Genomic DNA, 21548 nt, shown 5'->3' on the forward strand with positions numbered 1-21548 from the left:
CCTTATTTAAAAAATGTCTAATTTCAAATTTCATTACTATCTACTCTAAAGGAAAATATCAAGTATGACAAAAAACAGTGAATGTAGCAAGTTTTCTCTCATCGCTGGTAGAACAACAATTCTGTTTGTTTGTGCAAATGGTTCCTGAATGAACCCTAGTGCATGACGCAGAAGAACTGGACACTCTTACCAGTAAAATATTGCAATCGTTTGATTTTATTTTGAATTATACAGTTTTGTAAAAATAAAAAGATGATAACATTTTACAAAGAAATTCAAGTTTTCTATGTGAATCCCGCTTAAACAGAGATGTTCAAATCCTACACACAGATGCTTTAAAATGAATCAACTAAACTAAAGTATGTCATTAACTGATAACAATTGAAACATAAATGATTATTGAAAAGTGAAACGATGACTTTAATCATATTTGGTAATGAATATTGCCAGAGTTCAGAGTTTCAGTCTGTCTTCGGTGTGTTGTGGTGCATTGTCCTGGAAATACAGGTCAGCGTACTGCAGAATGTGGTCAGCAGCTCTGAGTAGCAGCAGATCTGTGTTCACGTCCAGGTCCAGCTCTGATGAGTAGTTCTTCACCGGAACGATGTAGGAGGTGGACATACCCAGCAGAGCTCCAGCTTTACCCATCTGCAAACACACACAAGCACAACTTTACCAGTCAGTTATTTCAGCTCGATGAGAACAGGGCGTGTCTCAGAGCGTTTTCACATCTGTAAGTCGGGACCAAGATGAATGTTTTTCTTACATTGTAAACATTTCATCCAGTTAGTTTTGGTTTCACATTGCAGGTGGGCTGCTTCTCCCTTTACTTGACATGAATTGTTTTTTTGTAGTTTTTGTATTTGGGTGCATTTTTTTCCAAGTTTACTTTTTTAATTTCTTCGACTTGTAATGTAAGGACCGAGACCAAACTTTAAAATGAATCTACGCTTGCTTACAATTAATTGCGTTTTCATGTTTTCTACACTGGAACGAACACTGCTGAAGCCGATAACTTTTGTTCAGTCACGTCTCACATTCTGCTCAGATACTTACAGAGACTGTAACTCTCACATGTTAGACTGATAAATAAACATCTGTCCAGTTGTTCAATAATTATATACTACTAATTAGTCATGTGATTTTTGTTTCAAAGACTTTGTTGACTTCTAATGTAATTTGGTGATGCCTAAATTTTGGGTAGAACTTCTCCCCGTGTAATCTGCATGATTATCTCAGCTTTCTGTAAGCCACAGGCTGATTTTAGTAACCATTTTATATAATATGCCATTTTTGAATGCACCACTTCTATACAGTTAGATGATGATCAGTGTCCCCTGAGATTAAAAGTTTACATGACACCCTGCATATTTAGAATATCTTCTATTTCTTCTCATGAAGTGCTTTTAGAACGACTTTCATGGTATTATGTTTGGGGTATTGGCTTTTCTTTGTTTTTTGTTTTTTTTACAGAAAACTACATGAACATTTCTCAAACTGCCTATGGTTCATTTCAACTTACCATCTCCCGAATGATGCGGCTCTTGTAAACATTGGTGGCATCTTTTGCTGTTTCTGTACAAATCTGGTCGACATGAGTCAGCAGAGCCACCTGATGAACACCTAACAGACACAATACAATGCTGTCATGAAGTGTTCACTGTAAAATTTAAAAAAAATATTTATTTCCTGCTCTATATAGCAATATATTAATGACACCTAAGATATCAAAATCCCATTCTTTCCAGTGATCTGTAAAGAAATGGTCTAGCTCCAAGTTGTTGATGCACTTGGGTCCTTCTGTAGTTCTAATCGTGGCAAAACTTCCTAAAAACAGTTGTCAGTGAAATTTTATTGCAACGCATATCTCATAATCAAAAAAAAAGTCAAACAATATAAACAAATTCAGGGGGGGGAAAAAAAGTCTGTCTGACTCAACTACTTCTCTGTCACTCAAAATTCAAAATCCATTCTGTTTGGGTACAAGGGATCTAATTCATCCAATAAAAATGAAACTGACATGGAAGAAGCAGAATTAAAGAGTGGCTACAATCTGGCAAACGTTAGGTTGCACAACCAAAATAAATTCCATTCAAAGTAAGTCTGTGTTTAAGTATGATTGTGTTTCACTGCCTGTCCGTCTGTCCGTCTTTTGCTCACCCAGGTCACTGATGTGCTCTCTGAGCTTTTGGAAGGTGGTGCTGAGGCCTTTGGGGTAGGTCAGGATTTTAGAGGCGTCCACAACAAAGGCCACACAATGGATCCTGTCTTTAAGGCTTGGCTTCTTCACATAGCCCACAGTCTCAGACCTCACTGGCTGCTCTGGGCTAAACTGAGAGAGAAGAATGAAGGGATTACAATTTTTTTTTTTTTTTTTTTAAACAACTGGTGCGGTGTCAGCATGTCAACATTTGCTACATAGCACTAAACACAAAGTACAGGCTGATGGGCATGTTAGTAGTTTTACTGGTATTTAGCCACCAGTAAATTAATTGGAAAAGCTGAAATTTTAACTTGTTGATGCCACTACATGAAAAGCCAGGAGATCGCCCAAGTTCTCAAAATGTTTCCTGTGGGGAACAAGTTTTATAGCAATCTATCCAATCGGTCTGATACTGGTCGAGATGCTCACTCGTTATGCTGTTATTTTCTGTCTCTGCTGTCCCCTCACCCAAACTTGTCAAAGCAAATGGCCGCCCACCTCAGAGCTTGGTTCTGTTGGACTTTTCTTCTTCTTAAGAAGGAGTTTTTCCGTTCCCACTGTTGGAGGTTTTTTCCTGTTAAATGTACGTTTTCCTTCCATCTATTGCTCATGTGGAATGTGTTGAACTGTTGGGTTCCTTTTTATTACGTTTGAAGGTTCTGTTGTAAGGACTTTACTGTGTTAACTGCCCTGAGATGACTTATGTTGTGATTTGGCACTATATAAATAAAACCAGAAATGCTAACGTCACCGTGGCACTCTAGGAAAAGTCAAAGGATCACTGAATGACACATCCTCTGGAAACCGTGACGACATGAACAAAATGTTGTGCAAATATATCTAGTATAGTTTAGATATGTCAGTCGGGACTAAAGTGCTGGACCAGTCCACTGACCAGCGACATTGCCATCCTTTGAGCCATGATACTGGCGTGCCGAAAAGACTATTATAATAATAATCCTGCTTACCTTGTGCTCCTCAGGAACATGGCCTTTAATGACAGACAGGATGTCATGAAGGGTCAATCCATTCATCACTCCATCCCCCAGACCCATAACATCACACAGCACCAGTCCGCTATCCTCTCTCCTCTGACCACGGATGTTGAAAGACTGCAGCTGGCAAAAAGAAAAAGAAAGTTAGTTGGGTGGAAAGCACCCTAACCTCCAGGTTGAAAGAAGTGAGAATGAAGTCTGGAACCAACACTGTCTGCGTAACAACAACCATTCCTGTTCAAGTCTTGCTTCTCTGTGGCTTTTTCTATTTGGGTCTTCTCCATCTGATGAAACCCCGATATGTACATGCTGCTGCCCCACTTGTACCTTTTTGGTGAAGCCAGACGAGAAGGAGCCCACCATGGCCCGGTTGGTCACTCTTCCATTAAACACTGACTGGACTGAGCTGATGAAGCTGGACTTTCCAGAACTGATGGGGCCCAGGAGGAGAACCCGGGCCGGAGTCACCTCCTCACAGCTCGGTCTGTAGGAGCTGACAGTCTTCATCAGGCTTGTCTTTTCCCTGGGTTGGAATTCAGGATGGTTACTTGCACTTCAGAAAAAAACGAAATCAGTAGGATAAAGGCAAAGAAGGAATTTATTTGTCTAAAGTTGAGTTTCTTGAATAGCACAACTTTACTCACTCCTCCGTCCACTCTACGTCCCTCCATTGACACGCCAACTTCGCTTGAAATGTAAATAAACGTTTAAGAGTTGATGAAGATTTAATGAAATTTTCATTGTTTGTTTCAAGTGAAATGCATGAAATTACAGCTGACTATTCAAGTGGGTTTGCATTCGTTCTTTGTTTAATTTGTCTAATACTATGGGTAAGCAAACAAAATTAATGGTAAAGTAACATCCTGACTTTTCCAGAAGCTACAATGTAGCTGTAGCTTATTTCAGGAGGCCTCCCAGCATCAGAGGCAAATTTATTGTACTGTTAAAAAAAGAGTTCTTGGCATAGAACTGTTTGTAACTTACTTGTGAATAAAGGCACATGCTCTTGGTCCTCCCTTTTCACTGTTGAACTATCATCTTTAACTTGGCTGAGGGAAGCGAAGGAGAGCTCTTTTACCTTGGGAGCAGTTACCGTGCTGGGACCAGTTGCTACGCCAAAAGGTGATTGGCTATTGAACGTAGGTACTGTAAAACTAAAACTGGTCAAGCAGATGAGAAAAACAAGCACATGCATCAGAGGAAGCAAAGGGGTAGAAATCCACTGGAATGTCCTGTAAATGATGCTGCTTTTTGAACACTACATGTGACCCAAAACTACGATATATTGTGAGTTTGTGAGGCCCCGCTGATTGAGAGAGCCTAGAAATGAAACAGCAGCACACAAATGCCACTGAATGCGGCTGCTGACCTCTCACTGGACTGTATTAGACCCCGTTTAAAAAAAGACATTTCTTCCTCTCTGAAAGTCCGCTGCGATGAAGGGCGTGAGAGGGTCCTGGGCCAAATGACATTATGTGGCCTGACTTGTACTTCCCTCTTCAGGCCATGATGTTTGGCTCCTCCTACCTCATTGGGGAATCATCTTCACCTGCTCAGGAGTGAGCCAGCTTTCTACCAGTATGCCTCTCTCTGAATGAGCTCACCCGAAGAAGCAACATGTTCAGAGTGAATTCTGTTGGCTGTGTCTTACAACATAAAATGTGATTTGGAACAACAGTTTTTCTTACAGTGAGCCAGACCTTTCCACTTCAAACAATTTGTCAACTGGGGCTGTGCACACATATTGCCACACTAAAGTCAACAATGGCCAGAATGAATCTTTCTGAAGAAGTCTGGGAGGTCACGGGTGCCAGATATGCATTATAATGAATCGGGTAAGGTTAGGATTTATTCGTACAATTCAAAGTTGTTTGGTTACTTAAAAGAGGGGAAAACTGGGGAAACCGTTAACATGAAAGAAGGTTGTGGTGAAACTTTAGATCACAGTAAACCCACTTTTCTTCTTTGCAGTTATTTTCCTGCATCTACTTCCGTCCGGTCTATGTCGACTCTATCCTCAACAGAATCTCGGGGTAGCTGGACACAGCTGACTTTTGGATTGGGTACATCCCGGACAGGACGCCGTTCACAGAGCCCAACACAAGACAGACAGACCGAATCGATCTCATTGGAGACCTGATAGTGCAACGTCCTGCCACCAATAGCCGCAACCTGACTTGCACCACGGGCCTGTCAATAGAGCAGACATTTCCCCCCCCCAAAAAAAACACATCTTTTTGAGTCTTATTTTCTAATTATTGATGGGATTATTTTCAGATTAACCGCCAGAAAACTAATGAGAAAGAGCGACTTGGCTAACAACTCCAAAATATCTTGGAAATTTACCGACTGCGAATTTCGTGAAAAGAAGTTGAATGGGAGTCTATGGAGCCTGGGGCTTTCTGGCAGAGGCATATAAGGCGCTTTTTCAGACACTGGTTTGGTCAGATTGGTCTGCCCTTCGGACTGGCTGAGTGAACGTAAACATCAACATGTGTGAGCCGCACAGCAAGGCTGCAACAGGGCCACTGCAGTCTAAATCCGCTAATTCCACTCATTGCATGCTTTCTAGCGTATATAAAACACCACATAGTTGGGGGGGAAAAAAAAAAAAAAAAAAAAAAAAATCACTTAATTCAAGTAGTAAACGTTACCAAATGTTAAACGAGCTAAATTACAGATTTTAGCTTCTCAAATATCACAAAGTCCAAGTAAAGTAAAGCTCGGGACCGACTGCGACACAGGATCCAGTCCAAAGCGGGTCAAAAGCTACCACAGGTTAGTGATGTCACTTCAAACTTCGTAAAAAAACCCCGACTTAAACTTAATCATCGTGCATTCCTACCCTCTGTTCTCCATATTAAACGCAGCAATGTAGACGTGGCGGACAACGGCAGCTCACAAGAGACGAATGGGCTGTTTCCGTTTTCCAACAATAGTGATACTTTTTGAACACCTTTCTTAGGAAATGAAAGTGAAACTGAAGCTGTCAGAGGCAGGAAGATGATCAAATTTAAGCCCCGAGTTGGATGTCTTTGGACGAGATGGCCAGTTTGAAGCTCTCCAAATTGTTTTAAATTGACCCTTGGGTACTGATTGTCAAATTATGAAACGATAAAGAGTTTATCTGCCCCGATCGTTAAATACTGAATATAATTCGGTACTATATCATTGATTGAGCAACAAGGACATCTTGATTACATTTGTAAACAACAGAAAATAACCCCAAAACACGTGGTTTATAAAAGCACTATTAATATTTACTTGGTACCGATACAACTGTGCAGCAATCTACTTTCAATGTTAATTGTCTTCAGAAGATGGTACCTTTACTTTACACCTGAAGATGATTGCCTATTCTGAAAAGGAAGAGAATAGCAGCAATTTAAGATATACAGTGGTGGGGAAAAGGTGTTTGCCCCCTTCCTGATTTCCAATTTTTTTTTGCATGTCTGTCACACTTAAATGTTTCAGATCATCAAACAAATTTAAATATTAGTCAAAGATAACACAAGTAAACACAAAATGCAGTTTTTAAATGAAGGTTTTTATTATTAAGGGAGAAAAAAAAAATCCAAACCCACATGGCCCTGTGTGAAAAAGTGTTTTGCCCCCTAAACCTAATAACTGGTTGGGCCACCCTTAGCAGCAACAACTGCAATCAAGCGTTTGCGATAACTTGCAATGAGTCTTTTACAGCTGTGGAGGAATGTTGGCCCACTCATCTTTGCAGAGTTGTTGTAATTCAGCCACATTGGAGGGTTTTCCAGCACGAACCGCCTTTTTAAGGTCATGCCACAGCATCGCAATAGGATTCAGGTCAGGACTTTGACTAGGCCACTCCAAAGTCTTCATTTTGTTTTTCTTCAGCCATTCAGAGGTGGACTTGCTGGTGTGTTTTGGATCATTGTCCTGCTGCAGAACCCAAGTTGGCTTCAGGCAACTCCTGTACCTGCATTTTCTAATACATTTACACTACAATGGGTGTCACTGTGTTTTAGATCTTTAGTGTCCATGAAGTTCAATTAAATTTGGTATGATTATCACTAACAATAATAAAGAAAGCATGTACACCTCAGTTTTTGAATATGGAGGGTAAATGTGAAAGTAGAGGACACAGACTGTGCTGCTTGTGAGGACATCACAGACACAAATGGGAAATTTGATTTTAAATAAAACATCAGATGTGAGGTGGATACAAATCCTGTGGCCAGAAACACCATCAACAGCCTGAAATAATGTAAAACTTGTATATAAAGACATTTGTTTTTACTGTACAATGTTATCAGGGTTTGCCCTACAATGATTTCGTGCCACACCTAAGTTTTATTGCACACCACCTAAGCCAAACGAACAGTGTATAGTATGCAGTGGTTTTACAAAAAATAAATATCATACTGATGATATTCCAAACTGATATAAAAATGCATAGTTTTTAAGTACCCCCAACCCACCTCCTTGCTGTGACCACTGAGCACCAAAGCCCTCCAGAAGCACAAGGAAAACCCTTGATTTTTTAAATTTAAAAAAAAAAATAAAAAATTATTTGACATATATGTATGTGACAGAACTTGTGCAACAGAAAACTGAAGCAGAATCACATATCAGATATTTTTACTTTAGAGTCACTGTCTGTAATTCTCAAAAATAAATTAAATATAGAAACACACGATTTTGGTGGCAGTGGTGAACTGAGTACTTGTGACGCATGAACTTAAAAGTTTTGAGTAGGTGATGGCCAAGACTAGTGCATGGCAGTATGTCATCCAACGTTTGGAAAGCAAGATGTTTTAATACAGCGGAGGCATGACAGGAAACAACAGGTGTCATATTAATCCAGGCTCTGGGATTGTGCAGGCTACTTTCTCTCCAAAGTGTCTTTATTTTTCGGGTTAATTTATGATGACTAAAAAAAGACAAAAGTTCACATATTTGGAAACATTCACATGCTGAACTACGTGTATGTTTTAGTATTTCTATTGTTACTCATCAAATCCACTAGAGGGGTCTCTAGTCTTGTGTTTGAACCTGCAGTTGTTCAGCTACTGGTTGACAGCAGGGGTCAACCTATGGCCACACTGTCTTCTTTTTCCTTCACAGGGAGCTACCACAGCTTCACTTTCAAAACTTCCTCCTGCACTCAAGGAAAAGATGTCCTGACAAACTATCACTGTCATCACTCAGTAGCTTTTAATAATTAACAAATATTTTTGACCTGAACATCCACCTGTAATTGACGGTGGTGATTGCTGTTGCTTGGATGAGAAACTTGTTTTGTGCACCGGTGTGTGTTTGTTTCTTTGGCTTGTTTGAGAGAAGGTTAGTTTTGCACTACATGGTGGGAAACCCTTAACCGGGGTTCAGTCTAATGTAACATACAGTAGGCCTATTATTGTAATAAGTTTACATCAATACATATTAGACTATTATCTGCACTAACATTGTGATCTTTATTGTTTACACTTGATTGCTATTGTTGTAGGCCATAAAAGTGTTTAACTGGGTTTTATTTGTTTTGCTCTGTTTAAGAAGAAATTCCATCTGTAAGTATAATGTTTTATTTTATTATCAATTTAGCATTCACTATTGGCCTTTACTTTCCATAATTATGCTTGCCTTCAAAACCCACAGACAGAACAATACAAACCCACAAACTTTAGTTTTCATGAGGTTTTCTGATGTACTAAACTTGAAAGGACAAACACAAAATACAAAATCACAGTGCAAATTTGTTAAGCTTCCACCACATTGCAGGCTGTGGTTACTACAAATTGGATCTTGTACGCGGTATTCCACAAAAAATTATTTGAGTGGTAAAAATGAAGTCTTTTGTGTTACAAACAGAGGCAATGTTGCATGACCTTCTCAGTTTAATCAAAAATATTCCCTGTAACTGTTGCAGTGAGACTACTGAGTCTTCACATTTTGTTAATGTTACAACATTTTGTTACACTGTTCAGCTATTGATGTGAATGTGAGTGAATACAGTTGAACAAAAGCTGAATCCAAAAGATTTTTTTTATATTCACCGTATTATCTTTGGGGGAACCTGTTCTTCACTTCAACCTGTCGGATTACCCTATGATCTGATCGTGTTATCTGACATTAAAACTATTTTTTCAATGGGCTCTTCTCTCTTGTTGTTTCAGTACATTTTGATGCACCTCCAGTGTTTATCAGAGAAGCCTCAGACCAGGATTGAACCGCACACTTCACATGGTAAAATACCACCAGATTTTCTCCAGAGTTTCACCACCGCTGTTATAAACTGCTCTGCTGACTTCATGGGATCGAATTTCCTATTAACTTATTTCATTATAAATAACAACTAAAATCGAATTGATAATAGTCATCTCACTTTTTGACTGATGTGATTGAAAGTTAGATTAATGCGCACTCACCTCTAAGCTTAATAAACCTGAAAAAAACAGCGGGTTCTTTCTGGTCAGTCATCTGTCATTCATTCTGTCTTTATCTGGACTGTTTTGGCCAGCAGCCTGTGACTGTGACCAGGCATAATAAGAGTCCACAACAAGACACAGTTACCTTTATGACCTTGCGGCCATGACAAGCTTTTGCTGTGTCTGCAAAAATAATGGACCGTTGGTGTTCATTTCTGGAGCTCCTTGTAAGAAGACTTAGAGATGCTGAGCTGTTGTTTGGATGGAGAGATGGAGAGTAGATAATGAGGTCCAAACCTGGCAGAAACCCTTCTGGATACTTGATGACCCGAAAAAGAAACGTACAACTTCCAACAAGTCTGACTCAGCAGTTAATGTTGGAGTTGGAGCTGCTTAGTTTTTTGAGGGTAACACCCAAATCAAAAATACAGCCAACCACAGCCTTGTGGTCATGACAGGGTGTCTTTAAACATGAGTGTAACTGTGGGTGATTTGACAGCAAACACTATCTCTCAGCTGTTATCTGTGCGTGGAGGAACTGCAGAAGCTGACCTGATGATTTCACAGTCCTGCAACCAGAACATGTGTTTGATCTGTTTATGAGTATGTATAATGTACGTTTAAATAACTTCTGCTCGTCTAACGTTTAGATAACTCGCTCTCATGTGGATAGTACGTTCCCAACTAGAAACAAAGTACATGAAGCTGAATCTATAAGATGCTGGAGTGGAAGGTTAAATTTAGAAATAAAAGTTAATGCAGTCGCTAATCATCTGACAAAACATTTCCAAATCTAATTTCCAGAAAATTACAAAGTAAAGGTAAATACAAAGTGAAATAGAAACTGTGTAAACTCCACCTCGATCAGTGGCCTCAGGGTCTTCAGTGAAGCATCTAAGACCCTGAACGCTGCTGCAATTCAAAAAACAAAGTGCTGAGACTTCTGTGAGTGGAAAGTAATAAACTCAGGAGTGTATTTTAGGTACAAACAACACTCCAACTTACTCAGATATAATATCATAAAGTTGTTTCATGTAGCATTGTGTTTCTCTAAATGAATACATGTTGCATAAATATTGTTACTTTCTGTCATCATAGCTTGTCTTCGTCTCCCTCCCTTGTATCAATCCATTTGTGTTGAAGTCCCAGAATAAGCTTTTGATATCGGCTATTTTACATTTAACTCATGCAAACTGACCTCAACTATGTAAATTAAACCAGGAGATTTCCCGCCAAATGTAACTGCCAGCCAACAGTCACGTAACTTGCGGGGGTGACTGGAGGCTGACCTGCCTCTTATTTTTTTTAACGTTTTGTACTGTATATATCTAAATTAACGTAAAGTAGTAGTGATCTACTGATAGTTTACACCTTTACCGCAGCTCTTCTTCATCATCTGGGGCTGTGAGTTCAGACGGTTTGGACAGCTTCAGCTCTGACTCAGCAGCCCCAGATGATATCAGTGGAGTGAGGAGCTGCAGGTGAGAGGAAGAGGAGGAGGAGTAAGAGGAGGACGAGGACGGGGACGAGGAGGGTGAGCCGTCTAAACGGGGAGCTATGCTGACTATGTAGCCGTGTGACACAGCAGTCTGTTTTAAAGGCAAACCCCCTCCCCCCCACCACACGCACACACATGCTGCACCCTTATCCATCCTAGATGACACACATAGACGCAAGTTCCCATTCTCTGCTGGAAGGCCTCCCAGTAGCCTCAATAGCTCAAAGTGCAGCGAGGGTTGAAATGAAAGCACTGCAGTGATCTGGATGGAACAGGTTGGAGCTGAGGAGAGGGTTCGGAGAATAACAACCTGGAAATTGTGGCAGGTGGAAAACACTGGAGTCAAAAGTACATGGTGAAGGCTTTAGGTGGAGGATAAAATTATTTCATAAAGTTTTTAATCTCAGAAAATACTGTTTTAATATGTAATATTTTTCCAAATAAGGCTTTCCTCGTAGGATTTTTTTTTTGTTTTTGTTTTTGTTTTTTAGTTTCGTTCTTTATCATATTTAGGCTCGTCACTTTGTTTATCAGTGCTAACAACAGAAGTTATGGCCTTTAATGTTCTCATGCTCAATGGTCCCGGAGCGCTGGAGTTGTCAGTTGTCAGACTTCAAAATCATCTAAGTCTATTTATTTCCTTCATTCTGACATATTTTCCTGCTACACTCTTCACTGTTGCGCTGTGGAAGTGACAATGTGACATGTTGTTTTTTTGGTAGCTGCAGGTTGATCAGCACATAATGTTCTGCGCTGCAGGCAGCCTCTGATCATGTTCACAGAGCCATGTATAGACTGCTGGGGTTCGGAGGAAAGCACTTCACCTCAGTGTAAAGTGCGAAGTTGTTTGTCTGGTGAGTTCATTTCAGCCTCTCCACCTTGGTGGAACAGCGGCCAGGCGGTGTCCGTTATTAGAACGCAACCAGATGCAATTTTTCAAAGGTTGCCAAGTGTGTCACATTCAGTGAAGCGGCTGCCTGGTACTACTACGACTAAAATGGACGCAGCATTGCGATATTTCATTTCGGTTGCAATGTTTCAGATGTCAGTCTGGCCTCGTGATGCGCCTCACGAATGAACTCCAAATAGCGATGGCCCATTTCATGCATTTAGTTAATAGTTGGCTAAGCACAGATCGGCATTCCCCAACAAAACGCCTTTCAGCTATTGCAAAGCTATTTCTTTCTATCAAATGAGGCACTTCTCATAAACGGAGTGGAGTCTCTCTTTCAGGTTTTTCCAATTTCTGAGAATAAAAGACTGAAAGGCAGAAAATGCCCCGAAGGCCTCTGCAGGTATCAGCTCGACTGTGTGCTTTCTTTGCTGTGTATTTGGTTGTAACTTGTTTGCTGTGCTGCGATTTACTGTCTGGAGGAAACTGTTCATATTTCTTGTTTTTCCATTCCCATGAGGGATACAAAACATTGTGCTGATGAGCAAAACTCTTGAAGCATCTCAATTCTACATTTTACAGTTGATACAGTATATACAGTATTTCATCTCTGTGTTCCAGGACTGTCTGTTCTGTGATGAAGATAGTTCCCAGGTATTTTGATAACTGCTTGTGTTACTGCTGCTGCTGATTCACATGACTCTGCTTGTCACTCAGAAGGGTAATCCACATGTATGACAGTAACTGAATCCTCTTCAGCGGGTGGCTCAGTGCTGGCAGAGCGCCAATGTAGTCAATGTCCCTGAGCACAAAACAAAAATATCTCCCTGTTTATTTCCTGTACATCACTATGAGTAAAAGTATCAGGTAAATGCACTCTGACCCCTCCTCCGCTCCTAGAAGAAGTAATAATAGTCAACATGACTCTGGCTTGCTGTTTTCCCTGCAGGCCGCAGGTAGTCTGTTGTAACTTTCCATATCCAGTGACCCAAGGTCTGAAAGTGTTTGTCATGTTGTGCAGGACTCAGATGCTGTCTGTAAGCATTACATCATCTTCAGTTGATATTCGTGTCATTAATTTGTGATCACCGGTGGTGGTGTTGTTATCTTTTCTTTATGCAGCATTTGTTTTTCCTGCACTTGATTGCAATGACAACCAGTCAGCGTTTGTGATCACTTCAGGACGTTTACACACAGTTAAAGTCTCTTTTACAGATGACATGTTGTTAGTTGACGTGTTTGTTTTCGTCTCTCGTCTTTGTCTAGAAAGTATTACTCTGATGTACTTATTGCAGTCGGAATAACAGTTTTCTCAGTCTGCTTCTAGGTGGAGAATTGAAATTGTCAGGTTGTGATGAGACAGTTAATGATGTTATGTGTGACAGAAAGTGCTTCATGATGTCACCGGACACTGGCTGGGTTCTTGTGGTCTCTCTCAGACAAACTGCTGCCTGTGACTCACTTTGAAACACCTCTTGTGTTATTATCATCACGATCTAGTGTCGGCCCCACTGGATGAATATTCTTCTTTTTTCTTTTTTTCACTCCTGTTGTGGTCAGACATTTAGTTTAAGTACTGCCTGCCCCGACGAGTAAGGTTAGCGTTTGTCTGGTAAACATGTCGCTGCATGTTTACAATGCAAAACCACGCTGTGGTTCAACAGGTGTGGTAAAGCACCAGCACTTTCAGCATCAGAGGTTTCATTTCTGTGAGGGAAGACGGTGATAACAGTGTGCTGAATTATAATTGCAATAAATGTGAGTTCATCGTAACATGTTGGTTAAAAAATGGAGAAAAAGACAGCACTTCCTGTCAACGTTAGCATGTTTAACCGGAGAGATATTTGATTTTGGGGCAAGTACAGATACTGGTATTAGGAAGTGAAAGAAATTATGTATTGACCGAACTGTGATTATCAAACACTTGTGACAAAGATATTTAATGAAAGCAGGGTCATTTACAGTTTATTGATGTATAACTTCATTGTCAAAAACACCAGGCTTTGACTTCAACCTTTATTGGAGCATCTTAGGAGCAAATGGTTGAAACCTTGACATGAGCTTTTGTGTTTGGAGAAACCTTGTAAATATACGAAAAAATGATCTTTATACAAAAAAGATCATCTCTACGCAGTGGAATGTGCACATTTGACATTTTAACCACTAATTTAGCTGATGTTTTGCTCATTGACTGCTCTGCTTATTGTTATTTCACTTGAATGTCTGACTTTCACTGTGCAGCGTGATGTACGTGTAGAGTTTGACACTTCTTGATGATTTTGGGAGGTTTCTCTGAGGTCACCTTAAATCTAATTTAATCCATGAACATACAAGACGACTTTTAACATAACAGCTAGTTAGAAATCAACAGCATTACAACATTCAGCTTACACAAACGTGTGACTCCTTAATCTAACTACATGGTTTTGGTGCCTAAACCTGGGGCACTTTGACCTGACATGGACGTGGGCCAGTAGAAAAGAAAAGGCCAAGACAAACATAGGAACCAACTTGTGAGCTGTTATTGTGAGACTAATTTGCTTCGTTCTGGGTACGGACGTCGTTATTACACATTTTGATGTGGGCCTGGGCTTTTATAAAGGCATTACTGAGAAGAAGATACCATATCTTCTGTCTAGCAGTTTAACTTTTGAAATGACAAATATTTGCAGATTCTGAATTTTTAAATGAGGGAAAAGTTGTGGTTATAAAAAAAACCACAAAAAAAACCATTCAAATTAATTGAACTTTTTTTGGTGGAAAAACACATTGTTATTGTTTAAGGACAAATTATTTGGAGGTAGACATGTCTGGAGCACCATCTTCAACCCAACGTGTGTCCAGACCAAGCATCAGCATGACTTGTACGATAAAGGAAGGTCTCGTACTAAAAGTGACATTGATCAGTGAGACGATCAGATGCTGTGTTGGTCACTTCAGTGAATCCGCCTGCTACACAGACTGTAAACACACCTTGATCAGTGAGTCAATGTCAAATGTCACCTCGCCACCGGAGCTGCTTGTTTGTGCATGGGACTTTGCCTCACGATCCCACAAATAAGTTTTCGGATATTTCAGTTGTTGTATATGAAAGGAACCAAAGATAATTGAGCAAGAAAGCTTTTATCTTTAGTACAAGATGTGCCTTTATTTTATTTTTTTGCTCAGAACAGAACAGAACATGCTACAAAAGTACGTTTTTTTGATTAAAGAGACCTCCATCAGTCCTTCATCTTAGCAGGCTGAGCTGTTGCTTTGTCAGATCTTATTGATGACAGTCTCTAATCCGTCTAGCTGGTAGCCTGGAGGAGAAGACGTTGTTCAGCCTCCGTTTTTACATCTCCAGCCTCGTCCGGGTGAATAAACCCTTGCAGCTCGGTGGAGACATGAGAGTCTGCAGTGCTGCTGGGACATACCGACGTCCATCCATCTCTGTTTTGAATATCAACAGCTGGCAATAAAAATCAGACCTAGCCTCCAGTTGATTAACCCTCACTAATGCTTTCTCTCTGTTCACCCTCTCGTCAAGGACGTTTTTCTTAAAGGATACTGTGAAAACACATTTGTTTAGATGTAACATATCTGGCTTTAACAGTTTTTATGTTGTTAATTTGTGGTGTGCAATATATGCACAGTGCAGTCCTTGCTCATTATTTCTGTGAAGACACTTATTATACTACAGTTGTACTGATAAAATAGCTCTGAAAGTGTTTCCAAAATGTATATTTTAAAAACTTGCAAATCGGATTTAACAATATCAAGACCATAATCTTTTTCCCTAGGACACAGTAGTGACTAACTGTTGTCAAACCTTTGCCAAAGAAAAAAAGAATGTGGAAGGGAAATTATGAAAAGAAGAAAAGAATAGAAAGAAGTAAGAGACGAAAAAAGGGAAACTTTGACCAAAATAGGAGACGAACAGAAAAGCAGGAGAGGAAATGGAATAGAGAGTAAACCAGTGTTAAAGAGGAGGAGAAGCAAGCATGGAGAAGGGGAAGGGGGCAGAAACCGGTCTGAACCAGCGTAGGCTGACTCTTGGGGCTATACCCGGTCCCTCCTCCTCCTCCTCCTCCTCCTCATCTTTCCTCTGACTCAGACTGACTGAACTTTTTCTTTTAGCGCTCCGTCATGTGCTGGTTGTCACCAGGAACAATTTGGATACACATTCCCCAGAAGTGTAAGAGGATCCAGAGCTGACTGAGGGAAGGGGTGGAAATGTCGGGACGTTTCAGGACTCAAAAGTGACGGGCAGGTGTTCCCCTGCACATTACATAAGGACTTAGGAGGTGTCTGCAGAGAGTAAAATTGGGTGTATAAGGCAGACATGCTTAGGATTAGTGAACATCCACACATACCTCTAGTGGGACAGTTTGTTCCCTGACCCCAGATCATCACGACTTGTTGGTATGAGCTGTAGACCTATATGTGGATACTATAAAGAGGAAATGGAATGGTGACACTTTGATAAAGTACATCTTCTTTCGCCCGTGGCACGAGCAAAATTAGTAATTTACAGTGTGTTTTGTTTATTCAGTTATTCTATTTTTTTAACCTTGAATGGGCTATTCATTGAGAAAAATACACTTAAAGTAAAAAGAAAATCACCAACTAAACATTACGATACCATGAAAAAAGTTGATGTTGCATTTCAAGTCATGGGAACAAGGAAAATTATTATTATAAAGTCAGCGTGAGAAGTTTTAAAAGCACATTACACAAATGCTTTACACATAATCTGCATGTCATAAAGAAATTAGGATTTGTTAATCCTAATGGGGAAAATAATTTTCCATAAACTTCACTGTGGAAAAAAGCATCAATCAGTCATTTCCCCTGTTTTTTATTTGTATTTTCTCTTCATGCTGCCACTTCTAGAGATCAGCTGATCCTGTATGCCTTCCAGAAAAGAAGGATTCAGTATAAACATCAGGGTTGAAAACGGGAGAAACACGAACATTTAAACAATGACTAGATATACAGTCTAAAAAAAAAGTTGAATATGCTTTACTAAAATGTTGTGCAGTGACATGGCTCATTGCAAGAAACACTGCAGCAGCAAGTTAATGACGAGACCAGCAATGACTTTCCTTGCTATTTTTTCATGAGATGTTTTCAGAGAGATGTCGATTTTTGGTATCCCTGACTCAAACATGTTAGATATTGGGTGTGATTTGTTGTTGTCCATAAAGGATATGCATGCAGCAATAATTGGTTTCAAAACAGTCTTTGTTATAAAAACCGATGTTATAAAACTTTCATACCGGGGGCAATGGGGGCAGTGAGGTCAGAGGCAGCGTCTCGGCCTCAGGGACAAATTCTGTGTGATATAATCTGTCTGACTCTGGCTTCTGTCTTCACAGGAGATCACACACAATCTATTAATATACATTACATTCCCATCTGCACTCATCAGAGCAGACATGGAATCACTGCACACCATGGGCAATTTGTGGCGCCTAGCCTTCGTTTCCATTTCAGAAGTTTGAGTTACAAAACAGCTGTAAACAAGTTCCTGCTTAAGTGGAGCTACTCTCTTAGGAAGGAGATACTGACTTAAAAAAAAAAAAAAAAAAAAAAAAAAAAAGGCTTTTATAGGTGGCATTTATAAGAATTAAATCCCATCCTTTAATACCACTTCGCACATTAGGGGGTGATAGTGAGTCGCTGTCTGCCTGCCCTGAGTTCGGTGTTACACTAAATCTGTGACCCAACAGATTCCGTTTATATTATAACGTCTTTATCTCCCTTTTTTTTTTTTTTAGCAAGACCATATTATCAAAAAAACAGCCAAAGTAAAACCATACATCGATGCCATTTTTCAGTTCAGTTTGTGTTGTTGTCCACTGCACTAAAGATCCATTTTGAATTGTCCAAACAAGGTCAGTAGACGTGATTTGTTTGATACATAAAACTGCCTCAATTTGTTAGATAGTTAGATGTCGAGCTAATTGAGCTACTCACATACAGCTATTCTAACTGGTCTGAACTGTGTATCGACAAACTAAACAAGCAAATTAAACCTATTAACACTGTCAGTACCGTGATACAGATGTGTACTGTGTATGGAAATTCAAATAAGCCCTGAACTCATCAGCTGCGAGAGGACTCCCATGCGCATCCTGAATGGCATCCAAACAAACAGATAGATAGTGTTGGAAAACACGTTATTAATTTTTGACAGTCCACCAGCAGCAGTTGCAGTAGCCCACTGAGATTTGTCACTGTATGCCCGATGGTTAGAACGCCATTGATGTTATACCGTTAGCTGTCTTTATAAATAATGACTTCGTAGCCACTGTAAGCATTAACAGCTCTTTACTCACCGTAGATGTTGCGAGTTCAGCATCAAACTTTTAAGCGCCTCCAGATTAGATGTCTGAAACGGGGAGGTGACAGAGGTCAGACCCCACACCTCTGACCTCACCCCATAACTCTGCCAGGAGCTTCGCTGCATGGAGTGCAGTCATCAGTCCATTGTAGTGTGAGAAAGGAACCACTCTGTGCTGACTCAAGCTTTATTACGTGTGACCAAAGGCTGCTGTGAAGTGCAGGAGCAACTCAGAGCCGCTGTCCCAAAAGCACTAAAATGATCTTTGTTTCTTTCGCTGAGGTTATTTCCATTTGGCTACTTCACTCCGGACATTTGCGACCTGGCAAAAGTACAGGTGGAAACACACTCAGGAAGCATTGAGCTCTGGTCTGTCCAGGCCACATTCTGAGGTTTCTTCCTGCAGACTTCTGCCAAACTAAGTCTAGTGTTTACATTTCATTTACAGCACCAGGGAGAGGGGTTTTATCTTCGACTCGTCACTCTTTCTGGTATTAGTGATCACCAAAAAAACGCATGAAAAGCACAATGCCCTTTACCCCATTAATTCTGGTGAAATTTGCTCGTGGGCACATGTAAAAACTGTTTTTTTTAGCTTCTTGCTGTCTCCCACACACAAAGAACTCTTTGTGATTATTACATTTTTATTGGACCTAATGGCTCAAACTGTGATAATATTTAAAAAAATATATATTTGTGACAGTATCAGTATTTTTCTGATTCTCTCTGGTTGAACGATCCAACAAATGTCCACATTTGACCTGGAGGCTGGAGAGCTGAGGCCACTTGATCTTGTAAAGTTCCTCAGTGATGGTCTTGTTTGTTTATGTTAAAACCACCAGCATTTGTATGCGGTTGACTTTAATTGCTGTTAAAATGTGGTACATAGCAGTTGACCACAACCAAACTGAGTCAGATAACAGTAAGCCTCAGAACAAGTTTGTGAAAGTTGTTTTTGTAAAACCCCAAACTGACCATAAGATGATTTTTAAGAACAGTTGTGCAAAATCAAATTGAAATTCTGCCATCCTTCATATGTGATCATTAAGGTACATTGAAGACACTCAAGAATATTTGAGTGGGGCTCCTCAATTATCAACTGAGTGTGAATTATAAGAATAAGTTCACAGGTGAGTTCAGTGGATAAACAGTGATTATAAATATCACAAATCCTGGATCTCCAAATCCTCTACCACTTCACTGAATGGAAAAATATGGTCTATAATCTAAGTTAAATGTACTTGGGCAACATTTCCATCTGCCACAGCTGAAAATCAGTTCCACCTGGACAGAGGCAAGGTGGTACCGCTTAGTTTTTCCATTGCATAACTTTCCAGCTGCATTTTATTTATTACTCTGGAGATGCCCTTGTCGTTATAGAAATGCCTATATACAAGATGTGTACATTGAAAGGGCAGTACTTTCTGTATGCTGCGTTTTCATCTGCAAGACTAAATGTTTCTCTAATTTCAGCTGCCAGACTTCCAGTAATAGTCGTTTAAATCAATGTTACATTAGATGAACTTTGCTTTGCTATACAGCAATAAAAAAGGCTGCACGAGAAAATAAGTTCTATCATGTTATCTTTTTAAACGAAAGACAAACAAGATTTTTCTATCAAATATATATCATTCAAAGTAACAAGTGAAATATCTTATTAGCCTTACAGAAGAGCGTCACAACTTTTAAAGCTGACCTCTAATCCCACTAACAATCAGGTCGTCGCAGATGTTCGTTTGGACCATAAAGCTGCAACACCAACTCCTCATTTCTCAGGACCATCGTGCAAAAGCTTTGTTGCATTTCTGCTTCTTGGCTTGTTTAAGCTGCGCAATTACAAGTGAAGCAGAGTTTGTAAACTATAGCCTCCAGAACTCACAAGCAGCCTGTTTGTCAGACAGAAAACCGGCTGCCCTGCCAAGACAAGAGACAGAAATTTATGCAGGAAGAGGGAGTAAAAACAAATGTACAGTAATAACTGTTGGTGTCGTGTCAGCGTATTTTCTCTCTAGTAATCAGATGAGTGAAGATTTCTTGAAGAAATAGACATCATAGTGTGATGATGTGCTGTCAGACTTGGGCTGAGTTTGAACTGAAGGAGTACTAAATACTTAACATCTTCACAAACAAACTTTGAAGATATGCACAGCACTGCACAGCAGTCCTGAAAAACGGTGTGAAGACAAACAGCCGAGTCTCTTGTTTCCCCGAAAAGTGACCGACCGCGGCGGTATCACTGCTGCGGTATCACTGCTGCTGCTCACGGTGCTGTTTGAGTTTAACAGCTGTGCAAGTGACCCTCCTCTCAGTCAGTTCAGAGCATTTCAGCGGGCGCACGTGCACTCAAGAAACACAAAGAATCCATATGTCGCTGTTGCATAACTTCGTTGGGAGTTTTCTGTAAATAATCACTCTCCTCATGATTATATACAGCTATCGCACACATATATCATAATCTACGCGTAAAATGGTCTATGAGAGACTCGATTAGCTAATCTGGGAGGGTGCATTTTCTTTAAAGGAGTGACGAAAACATAGTGATCATACTTTTATCCTACCTTATGTTGGCAGCACTTGTTGAATATATTGTTGTTAATTTACATTTTCTATTTTAATTCATTTTAATTTCAATCAGTTTTGCTTGTGACTGAACTTGACACATCAGAAGTCATTTAACTTTCAGATCTGCTTCTTCTGTTTTTGAATTCAGTTCAAATCTAACCAAAAACAGGAAATTCATGAAACATTACCAAATGCCAATGACCATGTGTATGTGGGAAGTGGCTTTATATGAATCTCCTTCACATGTGTGCATGTGTTCCTGTATGTGTCTACAGTTAGATGCATACACCGGTGTCCACATGACACGCTGGAGCATCTCAGCCTTTACTGTTCATAGAAGGAGTGTGCATTCCCGACTTACAGATATCTGCCCCACGTGTCAGCGAGCACCCCTGCCAAAGCCCCCAGCACCGCAAAGGGCAGTCGAGGTGCTAAGTGACCCCACACCCCCGTAACCCCCCCCCCTCCCCACCCCAAATACATCCGCCTCTCCGCTAACCTCGCAACCTCGCTGTGGTGCCGGGCCAGAGAGAAGCAGCGCAAACCGGCATGAGCCAGTGCTGGGAGCTACATCACCCCCCTTGCCTCCGCCTTCCTCCAACTTCTTCCTTCCATATGTGCATACACACACACACGCACACACGTTTGGATTAGTGTACTTAGGAGGAC

The 21548-nt window shown here is 40.3% G+C and overlaps 1 protein-coding gene across 4 annotated transcripts; it reads right to left on the minus strand.

Moving 5' to 3' along the window:
- Nucleotides 1-196: 196 nt before the first annotated feature.
- On the minus strand, nucleotides 197-6144 carry ifi44g (interferon induced protein 44g). Of its 4 annotated transcripts, none has more exons than XM_069153299.1 (8): nucleotides 6044-6144; nucleotides 4183-4358; nucleotides 3843-3885; nucleotides 3526-3751; nucleotides 3172-3321; nucleotides 2161-2332; nucleotides 1523-1623; nucleotides 197-648 (listed from the first exon to the last, which is right to left on the minus strand). In XM_069153299.1, the coding sequence occupies exons 1-8, from the start codon at nucleotides 6055-6057 to the stop codon at nucleotides 454-456; spliced, it is 1077 nt and encodes a 358-aa protein (XP_069009400.1). In that variant the 5' UTR covers nucleotides 6058-6144; the 3' UTR covers nucleotides 197-453. The 4 variants fall into 4 exon arrangements, with proteins under 4 accessions (XP_069009400.1, XP_069009402.1, XP_069009399.1 ...); XM_069153301.1 differs by having other exon boundaries at nucleotides 4183-4247; nucleotides 6044-6103; XM_069153298.1 differs by lacking the exon at nucleotides 6044-6144 and having other exon boundaries at nucleotides 4183-5774.
- Nucleotides 6145-21548: the final 15404 nt, after the last annotated feature.

The sequence above is a fragment of the Embiotoca jacksoni genome, unplaced genomic scaffold, assembly GCF_022577435.1.
Source record: "Embiotoca jacksoni isolate LCO1_2020_lvr unplaced genomic scaffold, fEmbJac1.0.p SCAF_19, whole genome shotgun sequence".
Lineage (NCBI taxonomy): Eukaryota > Metazoa > Chordata > Actinopteri > Embiotocidae > Embiotoca > Embiotoca jacksoni.